Source organism: Exophiala aquamarina, assembly GCF_000709125.1.
Source record: "Exophiala aquamarina CBS 119918 chromosome Unknown aczIA-supercont1.15, whole genome shotgun sequence".
Lineage (NCBI taxonomy): Eukaryota > Fungi > Ascomycota > Eurotiomycetes > Chaetothyriales > Herpotrichiellaceae > Exophiala > Exophiala aquamarina.
In genome coordinates, this window is record NW_013550573.1 from 142,490 (window position 1) to 168,961 (window position 26,472).

Below are 26,472 nucleotides of genomic sequence, written 5' to 3' on the forward strand. Positions count from 1 at the left end.
GGCTTCCTCCCAGCAGCGCGAACCTTCTCGTCGACCAAACCAAGGATGGGTTGAATCTACGGCGGAGTGTTGAGTTGCTTGTCACGCACCCAACGCGGTGCACCAGGGGGCGGACGCGTCGTACCACGCGTTTCAGTCTCGCATGCTCACAGTTACGAGTAAGCGAAAACCCACTCCACTCTGCCTGAGGGGTCAGGGCCCTAACACCCCTCAATTTCTCCCCAAACTAAGAATTCCATTTGACGAGAACACCACTCAACTGTCCTATCTATCTTCCTCGTCTACGAACCCAAGTGCCTACAGACAATATGCCAGGCCAGACAGTAACACCCAAAGAACGGTTCGAAGCAGCATCTAAGCATGCCGCACTTCTTCGAGCCCTCTACAACCACCCCAAGACCGTAGTCGCCAAATCCAAACGAGCTCTGGCTGACCGCTCCAAGATGCCCGCGACGCTGTGGAACGTCCTGGATTTCGAGGTCTCGACGTTCGAGCAGTACCTCGTTCCGCTACTCCCCCCCAGCGCCACCAAGAACTCCAAAGCTCTGGCAGATGCATGGGACTACACGGACCCTAACTTCAAAGAGGACGAGGCTGCACTGGCTGACGATCTCTACCCCAAGATGCAGTCTGCGGCCCTGAAGGAGAAATGGTCGGATGCGGCAGGACGGACAGTCATGATCACCAGCATCATCCTGGACAAGCCCCGGCAGATTTTGTTCGGTGGTCCTTTGGACTTTGGACCTGAGGTCGAGGAGGCTGCGCGAGCGCTTCAGGCGAATTGAGTTGACGTGACGGTAAGGAGTATGCTCTGGTTTTACGAATAAAGGAAGGCCTTTATGCTTGTGGCATGACACACGAAAGTTATAGCGCAAAAAAGAAAGCGAGATGTGGCTTGAACATGCGACATGCCTCCGCAGCCACTCGCTAGAAACGACAAGGTGTTTCCCGCCGCCATCGCCTCCGCCTCTCGAGTATCTATCTCAGAAGCCTGGCTGGGACTCACTACCGCATGTACGTGGATTCGAGCCTCTCTCAGACTCTGTGGTCCAGCTACACGCAAGCTTTACACTCTTCACATCTATCCAAGACACACATTTCAAATTCAGGTTCTATCAGTTCTCGCTGAGACCCGCCGTCTCGATTCTCCATGTCTACCCTCCCCCTTCACCCCTCCCCCCTCCAGATACCACGCCAGTCATGCATCCTAAGCACGACAAAGGTCGCCCGCATCAGCCGTTTCCCACGCCGCCGTGATGCCCGTATCGCCCGTGACCACCGAGTTCCCGCCCTCACACCTATCTTCGCGTTTACAACATGTCTGATCCATCCATTCAAATTCGTCGCAATGTCGGTCTGCTTCACATGCGTGCCCGTAAACGGGAACCCATTCCTCAGACAGATTCAAGTGTGATCGAGTGCGCGGAATTCGGCGTGGGCTTCAGTCCGAGGTCGTCGAAGATATCCCCCGTAACAATGTTTTGGGAGAGTTCATCGGCCATCTGTTGCATTTCCGAGACGGCGAAATTTGGCGGGCTGGGAGGGATGAGTGTGTTGCATTTGAGGGAGGAGGCCGCGGCGACGGTTGCTGTGCTCGCGGTGAGACCGAGCAGAGCTAGAGTAGGGACGAAGCCCAAGAGGCCTAGAGGCTGCAATTTAGGTGTGGAAAAAGAGCATCCTTGGACTTGGAAAGTGTCTGGGTTTTGTGTTTCGGTCGTTGTGAGGTGAGGGCGTTGCTAGATCACAGGAACTTGTTGGTAGATGCATAGTGGATGGTCCAGCTGAAGAGTCTGCTATTTATATCTCATATATACCAAACATTTCAATGTTTCATACCTACGGTCCAATATCGATACAATAGATATCTGCCTTCCTTCTCGCCTCTCAGGCTGCTGTCAAATGGAACCCACGATGCTGACCGCAGGTTTCAGTTCACAACTCAATTCTGACAGAGACTATACGAACACCACTGGGACTCGAGTCCTTCTGAAACATCGGTGTTAGTTGAACTACCTAAGGCCGCAGGCGGTGGTACATATTATGGGAGCCCTGGGTTTATAAAGCGCTTGTCCGCGTGCTGGAGCGTGCGAGCGAAAAAGTCACACTCGGTATTGGATCCTGTCAGATAAGCCAGACGAATAAATACGGGCCCCCGTCCCAAGTAGATGCGTGGAGTGCTGAATTACGCAAGCTGAGCGTTCGAGGAGCCTCACCGTATACGCGGTCAGCAGAGAATGCGGCTAGCATGCCAAGGCCTGGCCCAGAGCCAACGTGACCACCGACCACTTACCACTCAGCCTTGCACGTACGTCATAATTAATGTTCCCGATCAACCACTCAACCTCGCTGGCGGCCAAGCTTCGCCAATTTGTTGTTCCTAGGCTCGTACTCGTAGGCGTGGCCTCGCCACGAATTATGGACTCACGCCCACCCGTTGGCGTGGCTCTGGCCCTGACCAAGAACCGCATTCTGGTAGGTCGAGGCTGATGTGGTCACCCTAGATGGACGCAATCTTCGTGATGATCCGGTTTTGCCAATGACGTTGTGCCATGTTTTCTCCTTGCTGGGCGCACCACGCGTTTGGGGTCACGCGGCCTTGCCATGGACATGCTACGAATCAAACGGCGCAGATCGGCTCTGGCAGAATGCTGTTTGTGCAAGAATTGGGTTGATTGTTGTCAAACCGGGCCATGCGGTGAGTGATGGGCTGAATGGTGGAGGCTGGATGTTGGCGCCGTTGTGCGTGTTCGTGCCCGGAAAAAACAACCAACCTTTTGCGCCGTTCCTTGATTACTCCCTGACCGATGGTCATGACTTCAGAGTATATCTCGTGAGCCCTTCTCTGGACAGTTCTGTCAAGCTACATATCTATCACTTGGACCGCAGGTGTGACATTGGCGCTTTGCCCATCTTCCTCCAACCTATCTTCAGCCTACCTGCTGCAGAAAGTACCCCAACATAGTCCGTCGAAGATTAAAACACAGTCAAGATGCCAGTCATCTCACGGGTTGTCTCGATGATCCTTCGCGCTGGCGAATTGGCCTTCGCAGGAGTGAGTGGCCGCCAAGCTCCTTTCTTCCCGGACTAAACTGACTGTCAAATAGATTGTTGCAGGTATTGTTGGCAAGTACCTGCATGACTACCGGTCTGGTAGTGACCAGCCTCTGGCACGCTTTATCTACATCGAGATTGTCGCCGGCATATCGCTCCTTCTTGGCCTTCTTTGGCTGCTCCCCTTCGCATCGGGCTTCGTCCATTGGCCTGTGGACGTCTTCGTATCAGCTGCATGGTTTGCAGGGTTTGGTGTCTTGGTTCAGTGGCGCAATAGCGCACAAGGCGCTTGCGCAGGGGATACCTTTGCGTGGGACCAGATCTCCCTCCGAGGCACCTGTGGTCGTTGGAGAGCAACGGAGGCATTCTCTTTCTTATCGGCCATCTTTTGGCTTGTGAGCGCATTGGTCGGCGTCTGGTTCATCCACCGTGAGAGACGCAAGGCTGGGCCCGCCGCAGGAACGTAAGCATCAACTACAACTCTCCCGTTTTGAAAGCGTTCTTGCGTGCTGACTCATCGCAGCTACACTCGCCGCAGATGGTTCGGCCAACGCCGCTCCCATGTCTAGACTGACATAAGGGACACCATGCGCAAAGCAAAGGTCAATAACAATCAAAGGGATGGTGCAAGGTCCAGGATCTCCTTACGAGACATACAGGCATGGCGGAGGAGGGAACAGCGATGGAGGATGGCATTTCTTTTTTGTTCCAGAAGATACCCCACGTCACGCGCGATTTTGTTGCCAGCTCAGGCAAGGACAGGAGCCTTCGGGAGTGGTCAGATTGCTGGATTGTAACAGTGGCCTATTGAGGAGTTAAACTGGCACTGTACTAATAATTTGAGCAGTATGAGACAAGGCTGTATTTAATGACATACTTGGTGAGTTTTGATATAGTCCGGTTGCGTGCATGTCGTTTCCCTTGGTTGGAACTTGATCAACTGCCCTTGTTTGAACATCATCTCACTTACATAGATGACATAGAAGCAACACTAGGCCGTTTGATAATTATGCTGTTCATGAATGTCGGGATAAAACGGCAGGTAGAGCCGAGTGCCAAGATGGGCAAGTGCAGCCTCGCGGCTCCAAAAAGCTGGGAAATTTCGTGAAGAAAGCTACTGCATCACCATCTCCGTATCTCAGAATCATATTCGGCATTCGTCCTGCACTTCTTATTAGTGCACTGCTTTACTTCTATTTCTTCTCGGCTATTGCTTAATACCTCTCACCCCTTGCGTTCCCTTGGAAATCGCACCCTTTCAGCCCTTGATTGCTTACTGATTCGCAAACTCTCCGCCATGGTTCAGACGTCGACAATTGTCACGATATCCGTTGGTACGGTGATAACGGGCGCTCTTGGTATGTTTCCCTCCGGCCCTTTCGTGCAGGACGACCTCTGCTAACCGGCGGATAGCATATGCTGTGTATTTTGACTACAAACGAAGAAATGACCCCGACTTTCGAAAGGCTCTAAAACGAGAATCGCGCCGCCAGGCTAGGATAGCCAAAGAAGAAGCTGAGATCCAAGGGAAGCAACAAAGAGAAGAAATCAAGTCGGCTGTTCAAGAAGCCATCGACGAGGGATTCCCCACCGATATTGAAGAGAAGGAGGCATTCTTTATGCAACAAATAGCTCAGGGTGAAGCCCTAGCAGGTGACGGTATTTATGCAATGGTTCCTTTCATACAATTGGCACTGACACATTTCAGGATCGGACCCTATCGCCGCCGCTCTGTGCTTCTACAAGGGTCTCAAGGTTTATCCCGAGCCCTCTTCGCTGATCGGTATCTACGATAACACTGTACCCAAAGAAATCCTCGAGATCCTCGCGGTAATGGTTGCGCAAGACAAGAACTTAAAGGTTGGCTCATTTGGTGCTGGACGAGAAGGGTCTCCCTCAGACGGACCTGGTGTCGAGTAGGACCCTACGTGGCGGTTGATCAGAATTGTACCAACAAGACGTTCTAAAGAACGATAATTCTGCCTGGCCTGCAGCTCGGGTGGGGGTGGGCACGGTTTGCCAAAAGAGCCTGGATGAATCTCGCCTCTTGTACGACTGTTGTATATCACCGCTGCGTAGGAGGCGCTGTACGTTTCGAGCAATAGGCATGAAACCCCATGTGTGTCTGAACATTCTTCGGCAATCTCTTCTTTGATCGGCGTCTGATAAATGAAAAGCTCTCAAATCTTGTCTTGGACTGCCACTAGATAGCTGACGATAGTCCGCCCGTACGACGATTTCAATGCGATTCTGCATATGGTGTGATCATGCGGGCTCGACGCTTGAAAGAGCCTATTCTGATGTTTGGGGTTCGTTTGTTTCATCGTTCTGCTTTATATCTGTAGGCCGCTTTGGCTATCCCTGGAACTGAGGACAGAATTAGAGGACCGTGGACCGAATCTCGTCGTCTTGCATGTTGCAACAAGCTGTCGATTCTCTTACGCCGGTGCAAACATCTCTCTTCGGGCACTGGAGCAATAATCAAGAAAAGTCCCGCTATGCTTTCCATATCAGATCTGGCGCCCTGCCGTTCGTTAGTATTACTCGTAATTCGACGGTGCAGGGATGTGTTCTTGCTCCACCTCCCTTCTTTTCAAAATTCCCATCTTGAATCTTTGCCTCTCAAGGTACGTCTACGTCCCAAAGAGACAGAACGGTATTTTTGCAGCAACATCAATTTCGTTCTAGAGTTAGCCATGGCATCCGAGTTGGCATGCGCAATACGTAATAAGTCGACGCGAATATCCGGTGATGTTTGGGTGCGGATAGCTCCGACTGAACCATCTAGTCCTCTCGTCTGCACCTGACCTTTGGAGCGAGCAATTTCGGGTTGATATCCTCGACCTGCCCTTCACGATGTCCCCCCTATATATGTCAAAGGGCGCGACTTGATTCTGTAAGTTGTGGTGCTGATGTGATAGACCACGGCGCACTCTCTTGTTTACTGATCTCGCAGCCTTACCAAAGAAGGGCTCTCATTCCGTGGCTCAGATGCTTCGGGCTTCTTGATCCTACTAATCTACTGTTGCACCATTCTCCCTCATTGGAGGAATCAAGGGAGGAAATTCATCAGTCGCTATCATGGCATCCTCAAGGCCTCACCCCCTTGACCCATTGACGCCATCGGAGATTGGAACAGTATGTACATCAAAAGACCCTTGATCGGATCTCTAATAACGACCAATAGACTGCGAATCATGTCCGCTCGGCATTTCTCGGCCAAAGTGTATACTTCCGAGTCATCACATTGTCCGAGCCCGTCAAGACAGAGATGATCGCTTTTTTGGATGCGGAACACAGTTCTGGCAGCGAGCCCTCGTTGCCGTATCCAGCCCGACTTGCCATGGTCCAGGCATTCTTGGGCGCACGCAACAGTGATAACTTCTACCAGCTCAAGGTCAATGTCGCATCGGGCGAAATTGTTCAGAAGAAGCAATTGACTGGCTGTCACCCGCATGTCGATGTCAATGACATGCAAAAGACCGAAAGTGCATGTCTGGCCGATCCGCAGGTTCAAGCTGCCATCAAAGACATGAAATTGCCCGAAGGAGCCATCGTCAAAGTCGAACCGTGGACTTATGGGACAGATGGTATGAATGATATGAAGCAAAAGATTACCATGGTATGTGTGGACCACGGACGGATCGTCTAGTCTGGCCGAATGCCGAAATATCAGCTAACCAGGCAATCAATATGGTTAGTGCTACTTCTACATGCAGCTCATCACACACTCGGATGCAAACTACTATGCGTACCCGCTTCAATTGTGTGTCGAGATGTCTGGAGACGCTCAGGTGCTCAAGATCTATTATCTTCCTCAGGGCACTTCGAATGATGTCAGCACCACAGCCACACCATACGACTCGAGGAAGATCCACGACTCAAGCATCGAATACCATCCGGATCTGGTGCCGAACCATCGCACCACCACCAAACCATATCACGTCTCTCAACCTGAGGGCCCCTCTTTCCAGGCCAATGGCAATCTCATCACGTGGGAGAAATGGAGGCTTCGGGTCGGCTTCAACTATCGCGAGGGCCTTACCCTCCATGATGTCCGCTATGGCGGTCGCAGTCTGTTCTACCGACTATCTCTTTCCGAAATGTTCGTCCCTTACGGTGACGGCCGCATGCCATATAACCGCAAAGCAGCATTCGATCTAGGCAATGACGGAGCGGGAGTCAATTCCAACAATTTGCGGCTTGGTTGCGATTGCCTTGGCCACATCACATACTTTGATGGGTGGCATACCACCAGCGACGGGACGCCGATCAAACTCCCAAACGCAGTGTGCTGCCACGAGGTTGATGACGGGATTCTGTGGAAACACACTAATTTCCGAACGGGCAATGCCGTGGTGACGCGCGCGAGAGTTTTGGTTCTCCAGACCATCATAACGGTCTCCAACTATGAATACATCTTCGCCTTCCATTTCGGACAGGACGCGTCGCTGCACTACGAAGTCCGAGCCACCGGAATTGTCTCGACCGTGCCGATCAACATAGGCGACAGGGTCCCGTACGGCACGACAGTTGCCCCGGGCATTATGGCACCTTACCATCAACACATCTTCTCGCTCCGAATCGACCCGGCCATCGCAGGGAACAAGAACTCTCTCGTCGTCGAAGAATCACATCCAATGCCAATCCAAGATCCGAAAGTTTACAACCCGTTCGGGATCGGCTACACCACAACCTCCCAGATCGTAGAGAGTGAAGGGGCCCTCGACCTCGACCACACCGTCAACCGGACCTTCAAAATCATCAACGAGGACGTCATCAACCCCGTGACGAACGGCCCCGTAGGCTACAAGCTAACCCCCTTCTACAGCCAAATGCTGCTGGCACACCCGTCATCGTACCATGCAAGACGCTCTGAATTCGCCGCCCATGCCGTCTGGGTCACACGGTACCACGATGACGAACTCTTCGCCGCCGGCCAGCATACCATGCAGTCGCTGGGCGGGCAGGGGATCGCGTCGTGGATCAAGAAGCGCCAAGACGACCAGAAACTGGAGACCAGTGTGAGGAACGAGGATATCGTCGTCTGGCACTCGTTTGGGTCTACCCATAACCCCCGTGTCGAGGACTGGCCCGTCATGCCGTGTGAGAAGATGACGGTGGGGCTCAAGCCGGTGAATTTCTTCAACGCGAATCCGGCCATCGACGTTGCTGTCTCGACGCAGGAGAGGAACAGGAGTGTTTTGGTTAACGATGCCCGTGCTGGAGATGGTGTCTTGGTTAATGGCCACTGTGCGAGGTGAGGGAGATTTTTGCCCCCCCCTCTATACGTGGGGAACTTTCGGCTGCTACCATTGTTGCGCATGGCTCCGCCTGAGGGCTAGGAAATAGAGTATACATAGAACATAGAATTGGATCATAGCTAGCATCAATAGACATCGTCAACCACGCCCCTGATACGACGTGAGAAGAAAGAGCAGATTTTAAATATTTACGACACATTCAACCCACGGAGGCGACCAAACCATTCAACATCCGCCTCCCGTAACCGCAACACCCCCCAAAGCCACAGAGCAACAACAGTTGCCAACGACGAGAAGACCGCCACGAGCGCCATGTGCACACCGTTCCGCTTCCTGACCTGCGACGTCACATCGCCGAGCCACAGGCTTTCGCCGAAATCCTTCCTCGCGACCCTCAGCCCAGGCAGGCCGTCGAGCGAGCGCCGGTTCCAGTTCGCGCGGTAGTCGTTCATCACGCCGTTCTCGATCTGCTTGCCGGCCCAGTGGCCCAGCGTGTTGCGGTCTTCGAGGTAGGCGATTTGGTTGGTGGTGGGGGATTGTGGATCGGGCTTGACTGCGAGGTAGGGGACTGCGAAACCGCATGATGTTTGGGCCTGCTACGTGTTAAGGGGGTGAGAAATCGCAGACGGGTGAGGCTGTTTGTTGGCAGGAAAATGTCAAGTGGGGTGAGGAGGCCCCGTTGGTGGGTTTTGGGGGGGAAGAAACCGTCTGCAGATAGAAGGGTTGGCGCAACGACTGTGCTCTGCCTGCTTACCTTGTAGACATCCAGCACGACCACGGCCCTCGCGCCCGTGACCGTCTTGCCGCCCATGCGCTTCAACCAACCATCGAACCCGGGCTCGTTCCACGCGACAACCCGGCCGGTGCAGAAAAACCGCATGATGCGCGGGCTGGTCTCGAACGAGCAGAACATGACGGTACACCGCCCGTTCTCCTGGATGTGCGAGATCGTCTCGATCCCGGAGCCCGTCGCGTCGACGTACGCGCACTGGTTCGGCGTCAGGATGCTGAATGATGACGACGGCAGCCCCTTTGGGGAGAGATTGATGTGTTTCCCCTTGAGCGGCGCGGACGCCACAAAGAACACTGGCTGCTTCATCGCCCATTCCGCGAGGTCCGGCTCGATCTGGGTGAAGAATTTCACCATGGTGGCATTGGCTTTCTTGTTTCCCCGGGCTTTGAGAGAAGAGTCCAGATGGAAGTGTTGCGTCGAGAGATGGGGAAGCAGCAGGGTGGGGAGTGAGGAAGGATAGATAGTAGGACACGGTCTGAAAGGAGAAAGGGAGGGGGGGAAGGGGGAAAGGGGAGGGGAATACTTATCCTGTTGAAATAGAAAGGGAAGGGAAGAGGAGAAAGAGTGTTTTATATACAACCATCGGCGCTCTAATTATACCCGCTCGAGTTGTCTAGAGAAGTCGAAGTGCTTGCTGGAACGGTGGATCTGTGGAGAAGGGAACCCCCGAATATCAAATGGTTAGATAACGAGGGCTTACAGGGCACGCAGTCACGTGCGATACGATTGAACGAGTAGCTCAATGCTACGTCGAGACAGATATAAAGATCTAGAGACAATTCTATCTATCGTAACTAAACGAAATAGTACATATTTAGTAGGGATCTTCCCCTAAGCATTTATATATATAGCCTTATAATGAAAACGGATGTAACCTTATTACTGAGTAGTAGGATCGTGTGGTGTATACCTCCTAGTAAAATCGACTGTCCCTACTACTAAAAACTATGAAGTAAACAGGGCTCGAACACTAGACTTTCACCGAGATTATCCGAGATAGACCAAAAAAAAAAGTCGACCACTAGACAAGCCCGAGACTTCGCATATCTTGCCACGGTGTAGTCTCACGCCGCCAACTCCGGGTGGAAATGTCTCTGCAGAATTGCTTCCCTCAAGGGTCATTTCCATTGCTTAGCGTTCCGTAGCGATCGTGGTTTACACACACGAGTACGAAGAACGACCCGAAATTCCGAGTGAGGCACGCGATGAACAAGTGTGGAGTGTGAAGCGACGCCCCAAAATGCTCGATAGAAAGCAGCCTTCTTTAATTATGACCATGACAGCCAAATGCCAAGACTGGCGTTGTAAGTTATATTGCACATTTTGCAAGAGGCACGTGGTGCGGGGGAGGCTCTATGAGTTTGAGTCTTGCCCAGGGTTACTCATGAATATTATTAGTTGCTTTCGTGGCTTTCATGACCCAATTTTCATTGGAGGCATAAAGCTATCAAGGGCAGTACCTTCATTACGACTATGTCATGTGGCAAAACAAAGCACTTGTAAAGTCTAATGCACAGGAAGGGTAGTAAATAGGGTCAAGAGGTTCCAATCTGCATGCAGTTGTACACTGCATTTCTGCGTGTAAGTGTGGTCAGCCCGAATATGTTGATGGTGCACATTGTCTTGAAAGAAATCAAATGAGAGCCCTCGATACTGGGCACTCGAATGGTCACAGCCTTTTGCTGGACGTTGCGAAACAACCCTCTGACGGCCTTCACTATTCTTAGAAGTACAGCCGAGGTTGTATGCATGCGTCCTACATCAGTAACGACACAGGCAATGCCTAGAAATACTAAAAAGTAGGGCCTTATCCAGGTAGCCGTACTCGGATCTTTTAATGGACGGATGGGAACTGCCTCGTGGTAGCATTGCACGGAACTCAACATAGATGTTTCAGTCGGGACTGATCAGGCTGGCCGCAACATCTGGACGAGGCCGTAGGTATCAGGTCCTATTGTGACATCGGTGCACCTACGGCGCAACTTGATGTTTTTCCTAATGACCAACCCCTCGTTGCCCTGAATCCGCTCCTTCGAGGTAAGGAGGTGAGACTGCTAGATAGCCTCTCCACACTGATATGTATCTGTGCAGGAGCGTCGATTACTAAATCGTTAATGGCAAAGGAACCTTCCCGGGAATTGCGCTCAAGTTCTTGGCCAACCCAGCTGCCGAGGCTGCACGCGACGGGGTGGCTCGTATCCGCCCCTGAACTCATCGTTTTCCCTGCGGCATTGGCTGCAGCTGCCTACAGTAATTGATTCTGCCATCTGCCTGACCCACAATCTGGGGACCGCACGGCCGATGCCAGCTAACTTGTAGCTCTTCAAGGTCCTCTCACGATGAGACTGGGAGATAGCGGGGAGCCCATGGGTGCATAACAGTGGTGTCGAATGCATGGGATATCTGGCTGACTTCTGCGGTTTGCTCGAGACGGTCAAGGCGCCGAGTTCCGCACTGATTGGCTCGGTGGAGCAAGGCATCAGAAATTCCCTGAAGAGGAAGTTGAGTTGTTGGATCGTGACCAATTAATGCAGCGAACAGCCTGCAGTCGGACATTTGGTTCCGCAGAGTCTGCCGATGCGCAACCGATATAAACGATACAGCCGAAGACAATTTGTGAAAACACCCAATGGGTTCCAGCCCGTATGTACGATCCTTGCAATTGATGGGAGGTGGAAGTGTGAATTGCCCCTCACTAGTACGTAGTAAGTTAGCCCCGAGCTACGACTGACCTCACACTGCCGCAATAACAACAATGGCCCCTCCATTTGTTTATCGAGATGTTCTCTGCCCCCGAATCCTGCGTGGCTCATTCAAACCCTTACCTGCAGAGGCCACATACCACTCTTTGGATCCGTGTGTCAGAATATCTATCGGCCCCTGCAGCAAAGGAGGCGACCGACGGTTTTCGCACGTACACTGCGGATGAATACGTCTCCGCAGGCGCCTGGTACTAGATAGCGGACTCGTGATGGCGTTACTGTATGTACCTGCTAATCTCCATATCGCCGACGCGCCGGCATAGCACCACGAAGCACTGCCAGTATCGTAGAGCTTGGATGTAACAGATATCGGTACGTCTCGGTAGAAACCGTAGGGCCGTAATTGGCTATTTGAAATACATAAGCTGATGGATGGATGAATGGTGAAGCAACGCAGAGATAGCGACGAAGGCGTGAACCGTTCATCCGTGGAGAACCGGTATCGAGAACCGGTAATTAATACCGGACTGGCTGTCAGGCGGTATCTTCCCCGCCATTCTGGCCTGTCTCAACAATACAGAAGCTCACTTCTATCCGTTTCGTAGAGAACGGCAGCAGGCTCCGATCACGGTTGAGCGGCTATTGCTGGTTTATGTGCTATCGACTCGGACAGTCGAAACTCAGTCCGCTGGGCTAGAACATGGATCAAATGCCAGATCTGACATAGCAATCCAATTGCTGCCACCAGGGTCAGGGCCAACCCCTCTTTCGGGTTCGTTGCCGGCTCCCGATTCCTTGAGCTTTTCCATTTTTCCCTTCTTCCCCAGCTCCATCGTCCAATCCGTTTCCTCCTGGGCCCGCCGATTCGACCTTTCTGACGTTCGGATTCCTCCCTTGGTCCACGGAAACATGTCCATGGACGTTGTCTGACCCTTTCAGGCTCGGGTGCCAACCCCGCAGTCGTCTTCTTCTCCCTGCCTCGACCAGGAGGACCTCCAATCATCCGAACATCGTTCAAGCATGGCGTCTCCACCACCACCTGCATCTCCCGCTCAACCTGACCAGCAGAGTCTAGCACTGATCATGACCTCAGACCCTGCTCAGTGGCTCGGTCCATAGGAAAGCGAACTGTCTAGTTCGGTATGTGGTGGGCATCATCTACCACCCAATGTTCCTTCCCCGCGCATAGAGATTTCAAATAAAGAGCTTATTGTCCTCGGGCCATCTTCTGCTCCTCCTTCTGTTCTGTCTATCAAACCCCTTGACGACTTTCTTTTTCCATTTGATACCCAATTCACCAAAAGTTCGCAATCATGTCTTTGACAGCAAAGATCGAAACTCCCAGCATCACCTACGAGCAGCCCATCGGTCTCTACATCGATGGCAAGTGGGTGAAGGGTGTCGAGGGCAAGACCTTCGAGACCATCAACCCCACCAACGAGAAACCCATTGTCGCCGTCCACGAGGCTGGCCCCGAAGGTGAATTTGCAATTCTGCCGCACGACCCTCACGATCGCCAGTGCTAACGCTTGTGTCAGATGTCGACCTTGCCGTCAAGGCTGCCCGCAAGGCCTTCAATGGCGTTTGGTCCCAGACTGCCCCGTCTAGCCGAGGCCAAATGCTGACCAAGCTTGCCGATCTCTTTGATGAATACTCCGATACTCTCGCTGCTATCGAGTCTCTCGACAACGGCAAGGCCCTCTCTATGGCCAAGGTCGATGTCCAGCTCTCGTCGGGCTGCTTAAGATACTACGGTGGATGGGCAGACAAAATTCACGGAAAAACCATCGACACAGACCCAGAGACATTCAACTACACAAGACACGAGGCTGTCGGAGTTTGCGGTCAGATCATCCCATGGAACTTCCCTCTGCTCATGTGGGCATGGAAGATCGGACCCGTCCTGGCCACCGGTAACACTGTCGTTTTGAAGACCGCAGAACAGACCCCCCTCTCTGGTCTGTTCGCCGCCTCTCTTTGCGAGAAGGCTGGTATCCCAGCCGGTGTGGTCAACATCATCTCCGGATTTGGCAAGACCGCAGGTGCCGCCATTGCCTCCCACATGGACATTGACAAGGTTGCCTTCACTGGATCGACCGTCGTTGGCCGAACCATCCTCCAAGCGGCTGCCAAGTCCAACTTGAAGAAGGTCACCCTCGAGCTGGGTGGCAAGTCACCCAACATTGTCTTCAACGATGCCAACATTGATGACGCTATCTCGTGGGTCAACTTTGGTATCTTCTTCAACCACGGCCAGTGCTGCTGTGCCGGTTCCAGAATCTACGTCCAGTCTGGTATCTACGACAAGTTCATCGAGAAGTTCAAGGAACGAACTGCCAAGAATGTTGTCGGTGACCCATTCAAGCAGGACACCTTCCAAGGACCTCAGGTCAGCAAGCTCCAGTTTGACCGTATCATGAACTACATCCAGTCTGGTAAGGAGGCTGGTGCCAAGGTTGAGACCGGTGGTGAACGCCACGGAGATGAGGGTTACTTCATCCAGCCCACCATTTTTTCCAACGTTAGTGCCGACATGAAGATTATGCAAGAAGAGATCTTCGGTCCCGTCTGCTCTATTAGCAAATTCGAGACTGAGGAGGAGGTCATCAAGGCTGGTAACGAGACCACCTACGGTCTTGCCGCCGCTCTTCACACCACCAACCTCAACACTGCCCTCCGTGTCTCCAACTCGCTGAAGGCCGGTACCGTCTGGGTCAACTGCTACAACTTGCTCAGCTACCAAGTGCCCTTCGGTGGCTTCAAGGAGTCTGGTATTGGCCGTGAGCTCGGCAAGTACGCCCTCAGCAACTACACCCAGGTCAAGTCCGTCCGAATGAGACTTGGCGGTGCTCTGTTTGGTTAAATGATGTTGCCACGATACCAAAGTTGAAAACCAAATACTAATAAAATAAGTTTCCACAAGTGAAAGGGCAAAGAGAATGGAATCAGCAACAGTTTGCGCTTTCGCGGATGGTCTGCTGACGATGCTTCGGTGTCTTGCGCATGCAGTACTGGACTGCAAAAGCTTATCATGTACATGTTAATGAGAGAAATGAGATGCCCCCAAGGAAAATATTGAACATCCTTTAGAATCATCTGTGCTGCATATTCTGTGATTTCGGGTGATACATTGTCCCATCGGACCTCCCGCAAGCCTCCCGCTCACACGTTTTCGTCTCAGCCTTGCGTCGATCAGACAGCCTCGGCAAAGGGCCCTCTTCTCGGCCGAGAGACATCACGTGGAATTCACGAAAAGGCACTGACACCCACCCCCAGCAACACCAGTAGGAGGCAGTACCAAATCCATTAAGGCATGTCATTTATCCGCCGGCTGTAACGAGCTTTGTTTTTGAGGCCCTGAAATTGGTTCAGCAGTTGATTGATTCCTAATGCTTACATTATCGGCTTCTCGCCCGGCCGGGATCAGATTGCACCGAACACAGCACGTTTGCAGTAGTACCTGGTATCCACCTATGATTTCTGCTCCTATTTCAGGGACCAGTGATGTGCGGAATCAGCCGTTAACTATTGTGAACTCATCTTCAATATCTATCTCCTCCCTCCTTCCCCACGATTTTATGTATTTCTGTCATTTCTTAGATCCTTGTTAAATACCAGGATTGATTGGTTCTATGAGACGTTGGGCGTGGCGCTGGCATTGGCATTGGCATAATATTCTGCTTGTTATGATCGCGAGCCTCTTGGCGCTACCAGCATTTAGATCGAGAGTCGGTAATATCGCCGTCACCACCGCTAGGGTGTTCTTGACAGGAAAGGCTGGTCTAGAAGGTCGAGTCGCGAGTTATTCTGGTTCTCCGACGGCAGTGTGGACAGCGACAGCGCGAAGTCAATCAACATTTCCGGCGGCTGCCTTGAGCAGTCCATCTGACTCGCTCCAACAACTTCAGGACCGGCAAGGCCAGGACCGACTCTCAAACATGGCGTCGTCGGCAGCTTCTGCAGAACCAGGATGCGCAGCAGGGCCCGAAACCAAAGTCTCGAACGATAGCCCTGCAGAGACTGATCTCCCAAAGCTATCGGCCGCAGACTTCAGCGAATACAACCAATTGGCAGACATGATGAACGCATATGTATGTGTTCTCCTCTCCACCACTGGCGCTCGACCTTCCTTTCCTCATTCCTTGTCAAGTCGTTTTTAGAAAACTAAGATATCAGTTGAGGCTGACACTACTCGACCCACAGCACAACCATTTCCGCCACACGTGGAACATCCTCTACAAAACATGCACCTCGGGCTCCCGACCGGGAGGCATGTCCATCCGCTCCTTCTTAAACCAAGGCCTCCAGCTCTGCCGACAGCTAACGATGCACCACACGATCGAAGAGCAGTACTTCTTTCCCCCGCTCGCGACGCGCATGCCGGTTTTTGCGGAGAACGACCACCTGATCTCGCAACACGAGCAGATCCACGAAGGCCTGGTCAAACTCGAGGAGTACCTCGATGCGTGCCGCAAGGGCGAGCGGGAACTGAGGCTGCCGGAGTTGAAGGAGGTCATGGATTCGTTTGGGGAGGTGCTGTGGGCACACCTCGACGATGAGGTGAGGACGTTGGGGGCCGAGAATATGCGGAGATATTGGACGAAGGAGGAGATTGCTGCGATGAATCTTCATTGATCTATGGACGCCGAACCGAAAATAGAGAGAGTCTTGAAGGGGCCGAGGATTTCAGGCGTTTGATCCATTGTGTTGGGTGCCCTGAGTCGATATTTAGATCTGTTATGGCCTTCTTGTGTGCTCGAATGAACGTTGGCTAGGCTGTTGGTCATCACTATCAAGCCCTTTGTCTGTGTGACTGTGACCGGCTTAGTAGACTCTTTCGCGCCGTCTCTGTTTTCATCATTCGCATTGGTGCCCCTCTCAGAATTCGCATCCGCACGCCGTCTCAACAGTCATGACGGAGAGCATCTGAGGTTCCAGCTATGGTTTGACACTGATTGATCCCGCCGGCGGACCGAGTCAGAGGTTCAAAGAGTCCCTCAGCCCTTGCCTCACTAGAATTTGGATCCACCTTCTCCATACGATCTAGATGTCACTAGCGAGGTGAGTTCCAAGCAGCATAAAACGGAACTTCACGCGCTCTCCACCTCTCGAGTCAAGCACGAGAAAATGTAGCTAGCTCGATACGAGCCCCGTCGTCGCTCGGTCTGAGCTGTCCCGAAGCTAAACCAGGTCGTCCTGCAAGCATCCAGAAGCACTCGGAGCAAGATTGTCCGGGCGCTGATGTCTTTATCGCACTGCAAATCCGCCTGTGTGTCCACTCACCAATCAGGTAGTGTTACAGCATCAATTGATCCCTCCATCGACCGATCAATCCTCGTCCCTCTCCAAGAAAGCCGGGTCATTCTGCACACGTCGCTCGAACTTGGTCCACCAGTCCTGGAAGCTCTTCAAGGGCACGACTTCAATGCCGTTAGCCGTGTTCCCTGCAAATCCAGCCAAGAAGTTGAATGCATTCTTGATGATCCGCTGCGCCAGTAGTCTGGTATCCGGCGCTGCGGTTCCAGATTTCCCGCCGCTGTTAGACCCTTGCTGCTGCTGCTGGAGCTGAGCCATCTGGACCTGGATGTTCTGCACCGGCTCCACCGAGATGCCTAGGTTGATTTCTCCGCCGCTGTTGATGGCCTGTGGTGTCAGGTTGACCTTGAACAAGGCTGATGGTTTCTCATTCGCAATCGCCCCGAGGAACTGGAACCCCTGAGCGCCAGGCAGCTGCATGTAGACTCCGGCGGCCATGTCGGCGGGGAGGAGCTGATTCGGATGCAGGAACACTCCGATATTGTGGAAAATTGGTGCCGTTGGGATCGAGATCGCGAATTGGGTCGCTGACACCGTGCTCATTTCCGGAATCACCGGGCGCGAGGGGATGAAGACGCCGAACATTGCCGCTTTGCTTTTTGCTGTTTTACAAAGAGCGAGAATGTGGCTTGTCTGAGGGATTTGAATTCCTGACCCAGGCGCAGAAATATCCGTCTATGATAGTCAAGCCTGGCACGAGTGGATGCTAAAGCTCGAACAAAATGAGGAGTAGTTCTGGTTGAAGCCAGGTCTTTTAGAATATCAAGCAGCCAGCGAAGTCAACAGCGGAGCCAAACCCCTGTCCTTCAATGGTAGGGAGCGGCAAGGCTAAGTAGATCTGGGTATGTGATAATGGTGTCTGCTGCACGGAACTACCTGGAAAGCTCGAGACAGCCCTGCCGAGGATGAAGCTGAGGATGGTGGATGAAATGACGCAATTTGGTTCTCCATACCACAGTGGTAACTGTACCGCGCAGTCTGCCCTGCATGCAGCCTACGAGTGCACATACTGTCAGGCAGAACCCGGGGGAACATATGTCCGATCCGCGATAGATCATGTTGGAGGGGCAAGGCAGAGATAGTTTGATATCAGATCTAACCGTACCAGACAGGTACAGCACTCAATAGGTATTCAGCTCGAATATCCACTCATTCTGTTGATATTCGCTCTTGGATTTTCTGCACTGAATTCCCTCGCGCCGCGACCATGGCGCCGAAGACCAATCTAGACCTAGTGAGTGAGTGTGATAGGTACGTACACTTTGATTCCCAGACAAAATGTGTGCAAAGTGATTTTAAGACAAAAAGGCTGACGAACAGCCCTCTTCTCCTCAACAAAGCTTTCCATACTATTCAGACAACCCGGAAGTGTACAAGGCCAAGATAGCAAACTACTACTCTTTTCTATTGGAGGGATGTGGCGCCACGTTGGGGTACATGCCCTCCAGAATTGCAAAGCAAATGCCCATTAACCAGCATTGGAAACTCGACACACAGCGAGGGACTCTGACTTTCCAGCCGAGAGATGCAGAGGGAGCGCCGGTCGTGGATTTTGAGTCACGGAACTGGATATTGGCTGATTATCTCTATGAAGTGAAAGAGAAGAAGGTTTTTCAAATCCTTGACGGTTGGCGGAATGAACGCTTTCCTATTTATGGGCCCAAGAAGGAAGTCCTTCTGAGTATGGAACGTGCAGCCACCGCGCTCTTCGGCGTGGTCACCTACGGTGTGCACATGACAGGCTATGTTGTGACTGATGAAGGCATGAAAATTTGGACACCTCGCCGTGCGTTGAACAAGCAGACATACCCGGGAATGATGGACAACACGGTGGCCGGTGGTTTGAGTATTGGGGAGCAGCCTTTCGAGTGTTTGGTCAGGGAAGCTGAAGAAGAGGCGTCACTTCCCGCTGATCTCGTGCGTACAGCGCAGGCCTGTGGAGCCACGACTTACTTGCATATCCGGGACGCCAGGGCCGGAGGAGAACTTGATCTCTGTCAACCGGAATGCGAATATCTCTATGATCTCAAGATGCCTCCAGAGGTCATACCGAAGCCCGGCGACAATGAGGCCATCGACTTTCAGCTTCTGTCAATACAGGAGGTTCAGAGTGCCATGGCCGCCGGAAGGTTCAAACCCAACTGTGCCCAAGTGCTGTTGGAGTTCTTTGTGAGACATGGTATCCTGACACCTGAGAACGAGCCTGATTACAATCAGATCATTTGGAAACTCCACCGGAGGCTGGAATTCCCAACTATCTAGATCTCCAACCATCGCATATGCCGGACCTGTATACCCCAGACGCCATCGCTGAATCCATTTTTTGGGGTTGTGGTATCAATGTCTTTGTACCATGATGCAAGAAAAGAGTCCAGTCCTTCATCTATTTTTTCATCAGGAGATAGACATAGTCGATTCGGAGAGCGTTGAGCAGGGAGTATGGGCCATCCATATAGAGCAGTAGACCACCGAAGGACACATAAACCTTGCTGCATATCTCGTTAACACCCTGACAGTCGTATCAGTCACTCCGACTTACATGTTCTCTCCATTCCCTTCCTCAAACCTGTAAATCTTGCCGTGGCACACATAGTCGAACTCATCCGCTAGTGTCTGCTCCCCTCTACCAACCTCCCTCCAACCTTTGCCATCATCTTTGCTCCCGTCCAGGTTTAGGGATAGTGCAAGTGCAACAGTCATGCGATCTTCCACATTGAGAGGGTAGAGTTCGGTGTTGACATCAAGGGTGAGAAGAACCTCCGAGTCGCCTTCACTGAAGGCTTTAATGCGCGAGACACGATCGTATTTGCTGCTGTTGACGTCGGTGATTTTGAAGCTGCTTTCGAACAGGATGTTTTCCGACATCTTGAAATGCTGACGGCTGTCTGTATGGCGACTGGAACGGTGACAAGTCTCAACCCAGAACAGAACACAAGGGTGGAATCTGAGAATGCGCGTGCAACAACCCGCAGTCGAAAATTAAAAAAAATTGGGGAATCAGTTCGTATACGGCGGATCAAGTTACCTCCACGTGATGTGCCTTCTTCAATCAAAAACTTTCCAGGCGCTGGCTGATTAACGTCTGCAACATCTCACAATCCCCCAATGTCATTCCGCAAGCGCAATGTAGGCCTTTCAGGCACTGCTAAATCGGACACTGACCCTTCGACTTCTCTACGAGAAAAGCACACCTTTCCTGGCGTCCGACCGTCCCCGATCGACGGGCGACCTGCGACCTCGACGGGAACCGCCAGCCTGGACACCCTGCTTGCAGGTCATTCCGGCTTAGTGCTAGGCTCTTCCTTGCTGATCGAAGAAAGTGGTACAACAGATTATTCCGGTGCTCTTCTACGATTCTACGCCGCAGAAGGTCTCCTGCAAGGGCACCATGTCCATGTGATCGCCCTACCAGAACAATGGGGCAGAGCCCTGCCTGGGGTCGTGAGAGACTCTGAAAAGAGGGACAAGGCAGGCTCAAGCGAGTCTGTAGAAAAGATGAAAATTGCATGGAGGTACGAGAGCTTAGGCCAATTTGGTGCCGGCTCATACACAAGAGGTGGGCACACTCATCCTCAGAGCATAGCTAGACTCAATGTCATGAATTCCAACATGTTGCAAACCTCTTCCTTTCGAGGCTACTAACCTTTCATTCTTATCAGAGATACCACAGCCAAGATCAACGCAACCAAATCAGCCTGGAAATGACGATACGGATCCGGGATTGTTCTGTCACGCATTTGACTTGACAAAGAGACTGATACACCCTGCTGCAGCCAAATTGGACTTCCTGCAATTGAGTGCCAATCCAAGAGAGTCACCTTTTGGCCCAGTCCTATCACGACTTGCTGGAACAATAGCCAATTCTTCTCCGGACACTGTCCACCGGGTGATAATTCCATCACTTCTTTCTCCAGCCTTGTACCCACCACACTCGAGCAGTCCACAATTTGTTCTTCAATTTTTCCACGGTATTCGTGCGATCCTCGCTACATCTCCCCAACGAGTGACGGCTATTAGTTCGCTGCCTTTGTCATTGTATCCTCGATCGTCGGGACTGGTAAGATGGATCGAACTCCTACACGATGGTGTCCTCGAGTTGTCGCCTTTTCCACATTCAGCAGAGGCTGACATTCAACCCGCCCGCGGTTCAGGTGGCCCGATCGAGGAGCAGCCTCAGGGACTCCTGCAAGTTCACAGGGTTCCAGTGCTTCAGGAACGTGGCAGCGGTAACGCGACTTCTGAAAATGATTGGACTTTCACTTTAAGCAGGAGAAAATTCACCATTAAACCATTCAACCTTCCACCGATTGAGGGGGATACAGAGGCTCAGCAAGTGTCAGGTTTGGACTCCAAAGCGAAAAAGTCGGACGTCGAGTTCTAGATAAAGTCCTTGCTCCGAAAGTTGGTAAAGTCCTCCTTGAGCCGGGATTGGTCTCAGCAGGGGCTATGAGCACAGAGTGGAGCCAACATCAGTTCTATTGCGTTCTTCATCTCATCATTCGCTGGCTCCAGGTCCGTCCCCGGACGCTCGTCATCTGATACTTCTGGGCTGCTTCAATTCCTAGAACCCCAAATTTCAGGGCCAACGGGTGATAGGGCCAAATCCGACCTCAGCAATCATAGACGGGTCCCCTGTAAGGATGCGGGATGCAGCGCTATCTCTGAAAGAGCAACTTCTTGAGAAGGTTTAGCATTCGAGAGGAGGCGTAGTCTGGTAGCTTCCTTTGATGCAGACGTGGTTGCTTGTGAAGGAGTGCAATTGGGGACCTTGTCAATTCGCTGCCATGCCAGGCCGGTCATACTCCGCGAACAGGGAAAGTTTAAACTACGCCGAAGCTTTCCCGCCTCCAGATTCCTTCGCAAAGGCATAAGCCACCAGAATACAGCAGCTAATTCTGTTATGCATATGGTCGAGTCTAAATCGCCGCGCATTATTCAAGAATTGGCAATGAGAGATACCAACTCGAGGTGGTGCGCAATTATAAATCCAACATTTTGCAGATTACGAGCCCACTGCTCGCACAACGTCAATTATTAGAAGGTCTGCGAGACTGCTCGAGGATCTACGATAGGGATGTTCCACGTTCTCAAATAACCGAAGTGGCCTTTCAATATGGCAGCAAAAATTCTCCTCACAGGAGCGACAGGCTATGTTGGGGGTGTTGTCTTGCACTTCCTGGCGTCTCATTTGACGGACTGCAGCATCACCTGCCTTGTCCGTACAGAAGAACAATCAAGCCTCCTGAAATCTACATATCTTGGTGTCAGAACTGTTCTTGGAACTCTCGAGTCGCAAGACCTGCTCATCGCAGAAGCTGCGAAGGTCGACATTGTTGTCCACGCTGCCAACGTTGATCACAAGGCGGGTACTTTGAACTTGTTATATGGATTAAAGTCCCGTCGTGCAGAGGGGAAGGAACCTCTGTATTTGCTCGTTTCCGGGACGGCTTCGCTTCTCGACAAAGAAAACGTCAGAGCTGGCTTGCCCATGACTAAAGCCTACAACGATGTCCTCGATGCCTCAGACATTTGGAATCTTCCTCTCGACCGTCCGCATGTGGCAATCGAACGTCGATTTGTGCAAGAAGGAGAAGCGTCTGGCATCAAAACAATAATCGTGTCGCCGAGTCAAATCTTCCACACTGGTATTGGTATAGGAAAGACAGAGAGCTATCTCAACGAGCATCCTCGGGCAATCATCAAGCGCGGCGCCCCGTTTGTGGTTAACGGAGGCCGGAACCTTTGGTGCTGGATTAGTATTGAGGACTTAGCGGATGCTATTTGCTTTCTGCTTCGCAGATACCTCGATGAAGAAACAGGATCTAAGGACTTTAGTACAGGGTACGGAAGAGATGGATACTACTACGTGCAGACAGGAGAACTCTCTGCCTATGAGCAGACAAATGAGATAGCGGAAGAATTGTTGAAGCTCGGCGCAATCAGGTCTACAAAAATTGACCATATTACCGAGCATGATGCCACCCAATTGAACGACTATGGTGTGTTGCTTTGGGGTTCAAGTATGAGATCCATAGGGCAGAAATTGAGAGACCTAGGCTGGACACCTAAAACTACGGACTGGAAAGGGCTGGTCAGGCGCGCGGCAAGGGTAGAGTGGGAAGCTGTTCAAGCAGGTGAAAGTAGAGGATCAAATTACCAAAGAGTCTAATGTAAGTTGGCAAGAGTCCAGCACCCGACACACGAGTGCGACTAGGATATTACTCGTCAGCTCTACTCCAAACCACAAGGACACCCCCAGAAGCAAGGCTGAATCCCGTGACCCCTGTTGCCAAGCTTTGTAACTGTGTTGAATTTTCATTTTTCCAGCTTCACTTCCCAGCGAGGCCTGTTTCTGGATTACAGACAAAACCATGTAGCCTTCCTCTCAGCGCTTGAAGAACTGCCTTCAAGCTCCTCACAGCTCACCAGCTCCCTGTAATCTCGAATGAAGTCAGGAAGTACCCTATAGCGTTTCAAGACCGCTTGAAAGAAAGTTTGTCAACTCTCGCATCCATGTGAAGGGTAAGCATCCAAATCCTCCCTTTACTTTCTATCTTCGCATGATTACACAAATTTTAATATCTGTCAATCCACTGAAAAACTCCTTTGGAGTATGTGATTGAAGCGAAAAATCGTTGTTGAAATATGATAGCATCACACACATTGAGCAACTCCATTGTCAAACCACCCTCGGTCTGTCCCTTTGCTGATTCATTAGAAGCCTTCAAGTATAGCGATTCCACCATGGATGCATCGGATGATCTCGGCTTCGACTACACACCAGAGTTGCCCATTGCGATCTCCTGTGTAGCAGACCGATACCTGATATTCGACGTCAGGGTCGCGACATGGCTCCGCCGTCAGCATAACATCTGCGGGCTCACAATCGGCAGTCTCCCCCTTGCCCCCTCTCAGAATCTTTTCCTAGGTATTCCGGTTGAGATCATGCCGGAGGAAGCCCAGTTACTTGCCGAGAGAGGGATTGGGTATGTGCTGGACGACGCCCGAGCCCACGACCAAGCGATCCGCTCTCCGGACTCCGCGAGACGTGCGGATTACCTGGACAGGCTGCGCAATCAGGCGAGGCATGTCGAAGCCGTCAAAGTCCAGGAGAAGGCGGCTTCCAAAAAGCGCGGCCTGGAAAAGCAATCCAGGAAAGCAGCGGCCTCTTCGGCCTCAAAACCTATGCTGCCAAATACTGCGCTTGTCGATTTTGATGAGTCGGAGGATCCCCCGGCCATGCAGACACCTCCTATTGGGAATAGTAGCGCCGACGTAGGCGGCGGTGCTGCCGCCAAACCACCCACGGCAAACGTCAACACGTCAAACAGCTACGGCATCACACCGGCGACATCCGACGACTTCCTCCCGCCTTCCCCTCCCACTACCATCACCACAATCAAAGAGCTGCCCACATCCTACCCCCTCTACCGACACCTCCACGACAAAGGCTACTTCATGACGCCCGGCCTGCGCTTCGGATGCCAATACGCTGTGTACCCCGGCGACACGCTGCGCTTCCACTCGCACTTCCTCGCCGTTGGCCGGCAGTGGGACGAGGAAATCGATCTCTTGGATATCGTTGGCGGCGGGAGGCTCGGCACCGGCGTCAAGAAGGGCTTTCTTTTTGGCGGTGCGAGTCCTACGGGTGATGTGAGGACGTTCAGTGTCGAGTGGGCTGCCATGTAAGATGGGGACGGGGCCGGGTGGCTACCCCCGGCCACCGTTTCGCCTCGGAGTCTCTGTCGGTCTTCGCTCTACCACTTCTTCTTACCTGTGGCGAAGAAGCCGAGTCCCCGTCGTCAGGATCGTGGGGTTAGATAGATGATGTTGCGATGTATAGAGCGCAGAGAAAGACTCTCTCGGGAAGGCTGGGGAAAAGAAGACGGGGTAGTTCGCCTGAGCTGAACACCTTCCCCTCCTAGGTCGCCACCAGGCAAACCAGATAGGACAAACAATTCACGAGCATACGAGCTTTTCTACCAGGGGTTTTCCCCATCTTGTATGCCTAGCTTAGCAATAATCGGTGCTTATGATGGTATTTTCATGACTCTAAACTATGATAATCGTTGCCTTGGTGTCATCTCGAATTAACTGTTATCCCTTTGCAACACCTGATTCAGCAGGCCATGGACATGGCTTTCCTTCTCGTGGCAAGGCTTGAGCTTTTCAAGCAATAGCAGTGGTTCAGTATGCTTGCCGCGACGCACTGCACTGCTCCGAGTGATGGCAAATATATGTTCGATGACGCTCCAGCTGGGTCAAGGCCAAGGCCAAGGTTCCAGACAATAAGCAGTCTGTCTTTGAGGTCACGACTCGTCTCATGTGTTGTGGAAGCATGTCGAAAGGCACATTGGCCTTCGTACTTTGGGCAGGACGCGATGGTTCACCATCAAGGGCGCGAGACGAACGTGTTTTGTGTATTCGTGCCGAAGGCGAGGCCAATCATAGATAGTCCATAGATCTCCACTTGAACTTCCGATTCGCCCTGTCGGTAGGTCTGAGCTCAAACTGGTTGCCGTGTAACTCCAGCACCAGCTCCCTGCTATTCTGGTCGTCCTTGCGGTGTGGTAAGGGAATCTTATAGCGAAAGACTGTATCCTTCTTCGGTAGGGTCTTGACCTCATCCTTGGGCGTGACAACCACAAACGTGAACTTCGTATCTCTAACCACAATGCCCTTGATGCCGACCTTGCCGACATCCGTGGCCCTCACCACTTCGACCTCGGCTCCGTGGAAATCTGCACTCGCGAGGAGACCACCATGGGATTGTGCCGTCACCTCCTGCGGCCCTCCGCTTTCCACCACCTCCCCGTCTCGCATGTAGCCCAGCACCTCGAGCATGTATCCCCTCCACATCTCATGCAAGCCCTTGTAGACGTCATACTTGATCTCCTCTTTCTTGAGCTTGAAGACGCCCAGTTGTCGCTTCTCCTTTGCGCTGAGTGGTCGCGGCTTGCGTTTTCTCAGGTAGTACTCTTTCTTTCGAAGCCGGATGTGCCGTCGCAATGCCCTTTGGTCCGATGCTGCTGCGGGTTGTAACAGGAGTGGTTTGTTCTTGACTTTGTCCGTGAAGATGCGGGCTGCGGTGTCGGGTGAGTGGGCGCGGCTTAAGAGGTCGAGTGCTGGGTGCGAGATGGTTGCGGTTGCAGGAGGGCGAGGTGAGGAAGTCATGGCCCTAGTCGTTTGGAGGGAGCACTCATACTCAGTGGCGCCTTGACACACCCACCAGGCCAGAGTATATAGTATGTCTTGAATTGACAGTGGGGAATACAGGATCTTTGGCATGTGGCTCAAAGAATATTATCTGGTGCAGATGAGTCCAGCCGGCGTTGGAGTAAAATGA

General features: G+C 52.2%; 14 protein-coding genes across 14 annotated transcripts; 10 read left to right on the top strand and 4 right to left on the bottom strand.

Moving 5' to 3' along the window:
• Window positions 1–317: 317 nt before the first annotated feature.
• On the top strand, window positions 318–776 carry A1O9_10832 (uncharacterized protein; the record flags this gene model as incomplete). The annotated part of the gene is made up of 1 exon (XM_013400062.1): window positions 318–776. A coding segment is annotated over one exon (459 nt), but the record flags the coding sequence as incomplete, so codon positions are not given.
• Window positions 777–2,989: 2,213 nt separating this feature from the next.
• A1O9_10833 (uncharacterized protein) lies at window positions 2,990–3,518 on the top strand (the record flags this gene model as incomplete). Its single annotated transcript, XM_013400063.1, has 2 exons — window positions 2,990–3,052; window positions 3,105–3,518. 2 exons carry the CDS (start codon window positions 2,990–2,992, stop codon window positions 3,516–3,518), a joined length of 477 nt encoding a protein of 158 aa, XP_013255517.1.
• Window positions 3,519–4,348: 830 nt separating this feature from the next.
• On the top strand, window positions 4,349–4,971 carry A1O9_10834 (uncharacterized protein; the record flags this gene model as incomplete). Its single annotated transcript, XM_013400064.1, has 3 exons — window positions 4,349–4,409; window positions 4,465–4,710; window positions 4,760–4,971. The coding sequence occupies 3 exons, from the start codon at window positions 4,349–4,351 to the stop codon at window positions 4,969–4,971; spliced, it is 519 nt and encodes a 172-aa protein (XP_013255518.1).
• Window positions 4,972–6,132: 1,161 nt separating this feature from the next.
• On the top strand, window positions 6,133–8,315 carry A1O9_10835 (primary-amine oxidase; the record flags this gene model as incomplete). Its single annotated transcript, XM_013400065.1, has 3 exons — window positions 6,133–6,189; window positions 6,239–6,673; window positions 6,753–8,315. The coding sequence occupies 3 exons, from the start codon at window positions 6,133–6,135 to the stop codon at window positions 8,313–8,315; spliced, it is 2,055 nt and encodes a 684-aa protein (XP_013255519.1).
• Window positions 8,316–8,503: 188 nt separating this feature from the next.
• Window positions 8,504–9,462, bottom strand: A1O9_10836 (uncharacterized protein; the record flags this gene model as incomplete). The annotated part of the gene is made up of 2 exons (XM_013400066.1): window positions 8,504–8,908; window positions 9,070–9,462. The coding sequence occupies 2 exons, from the start codon at window positions 9,460–9,462 to the stop codon at window positions 8,504–8,506; spliced, it is 798 nt and encodes a 265-aa protein (XP_013255520.1).
• A 3,661-nt stretch (window positions 9,463–13,123) lies between these two features.
• On the top strand, window positions 13,124–14,673 carry A1O9_10837 (aldehyde dehydrogenase; the record flags this gene model as incomplete). Its single annotated transcript, XM_013400067.1, has 2 exons — window positions 13,124–13,289; window positions 13,349–14,673. The coding sequence occupies 2 exons, from the start codon at window positions 13,124–13,126 to the stop codon at window positions 14,671–14,673; spliced, it is 1,491 nt and encodes a 496-aa protein (XP_013255521.1).
• A 1,075-nt stretch (window positions 14,674–15,748) lies between these two features.
• A1O9_10838 (uncharacterized protein) lies at window positions 15,749–16,445 on the top strand (the record flags this gene model as incomplete). The annotated part of the gene is made up of 2 exons (XM_013400068.1): window positions 15,749–15,901; window positions 16,014–16,445. 2 exons carry the CDS (start codon window positions 15,749–15,751, stop codon window positions 16,443–16,445), a joined length of 585 nt encoding a protein of 194 aa, XP_013255522.1.
• Window positions 16,446–17,138: 693 nt separating this feature from the next.
• Window positions 17,139–17,711, bottom strand: A1O9_10839 (uncharacterized protein; the record flags this gene model as incomplete). Its single annotated transcript, XM_013400069.1, has 1 exon — window positions 17,139–17,711. One exon carries the CDS (start codon window positions 17,709–17,711, stop codon window positions 17,139–17,141), a length of 573 nt encoding a protein of 190 aa, XP_013255523.1.
• A 622-nt stretch (window positions 17,712–18,333) lies between these two features.
• A1O9_10840 (uncharacterized protein) lies at window positions 18,334–19,388 on the top strand (the record flags this gene model as incomplete). The annotated part of the gene is made up of 2 exons (XM_013400070.1): window positions 18,334–18,377; window positions 18,467–19,388. The coding sequence occupies 2 exons, from the start codon at window positions 18,334–18,336 to the stop codon at window positions 19,386–19,388; spliced, it is 966 nt and encodes a 321-aa protein (XP_013255524.1).
• Window positions 19,389–19,509: 121 nt separating this feature from the next.
• On the bottom strand, window positions 19,510–19,991 carry A1O9_10841 (DNA-directed RNA polymerase I, II, and III subunit RPABC3; the record flags this gene model as incomplete). The annotated part of the gene is made up of 2 exons (XM_013400071.1): window positions 19,510–19,615; window positions 19,666–19,991. The coding sequence occupies 2 exons, from the start codon at window positions 19,989–19,991 to the stop codon at window positions 19,510–19,512; spliced, it is 432 nt and encodes a 143-aa protein (XP_013255525.1).
• Window positions 19,992–20,231: 240 nt separating this feature from the next.
• Window positions 20,232–21,507, top strand: A1O9_10842 (uncharacterized protein; the record flags this gene model as incomplete). The annotated part of the gene is made up of 2 exons (XM_013400072.1): window positions 20,232–20,682; window positions 20,786–21,507. The coding sequence occupies 2 exons, from the start codon at window positions 20,232–20,234 to the stop codon at window positions 21,505–21,507; spliced, it is 1,173 nt and encodes a 390-aa protein (XP_013255526.1).
• A 732-nt stretch (window positions 21,508–22,239) lies between these two features.
• Window positions 22,240–23,295, top strand: A1O9_10843 (uncharacterized protein; the record flags this gene model as incomplete). Its single annotated transcript, XM_013400073.1, has 1 exon — window positions 22,240–23,295. The coding sequence occupies one exon, from the start codon at window positions 22,240–22,242 to the stop codon at window positions 23,293–23,295; it is 1,056 nt and encodes a 351-aa protein (XP_013255527.1).
• A 575-nt stretch (window positions 23,296–23,870) lies between these two features.
• Window positions 23,871–24,815, top strand: A1O9_10844 (uncharacterized protein; the record flags this gene model as incomplete). Its single annotated transcript, XM_013400074.1, has 1 exon — window positions 23,871–24,815. One exon carries the CDS (start codon window positions 23,871–23,873, stop codon window positions 24,813–24,815), a length of 945 nt encoding a protein of 314 aa, XP_013255528.1.
• A 756-nt stretch (window positions 24,816–25,571) lies between these two features.
• Window positions 25,572–26,300, bottom strand: A1O9_10845 (uncharacterized protein; the record flags this gene model as incomplete). Its single annotated transcript, XM_013400075.1, has 1 exon — window positions 25,572–26,300. The coding sequence occupies one exon, from the start codon at window positions 26,298–26,300 to the stop codon at window positions 25,572–25,574; it is 729 nt and encodes a 242-aa protein (XP_013255529.1).
• Between the last annotated feature and the right edge of the window lie 172 nt (window positions 26,301–26,472).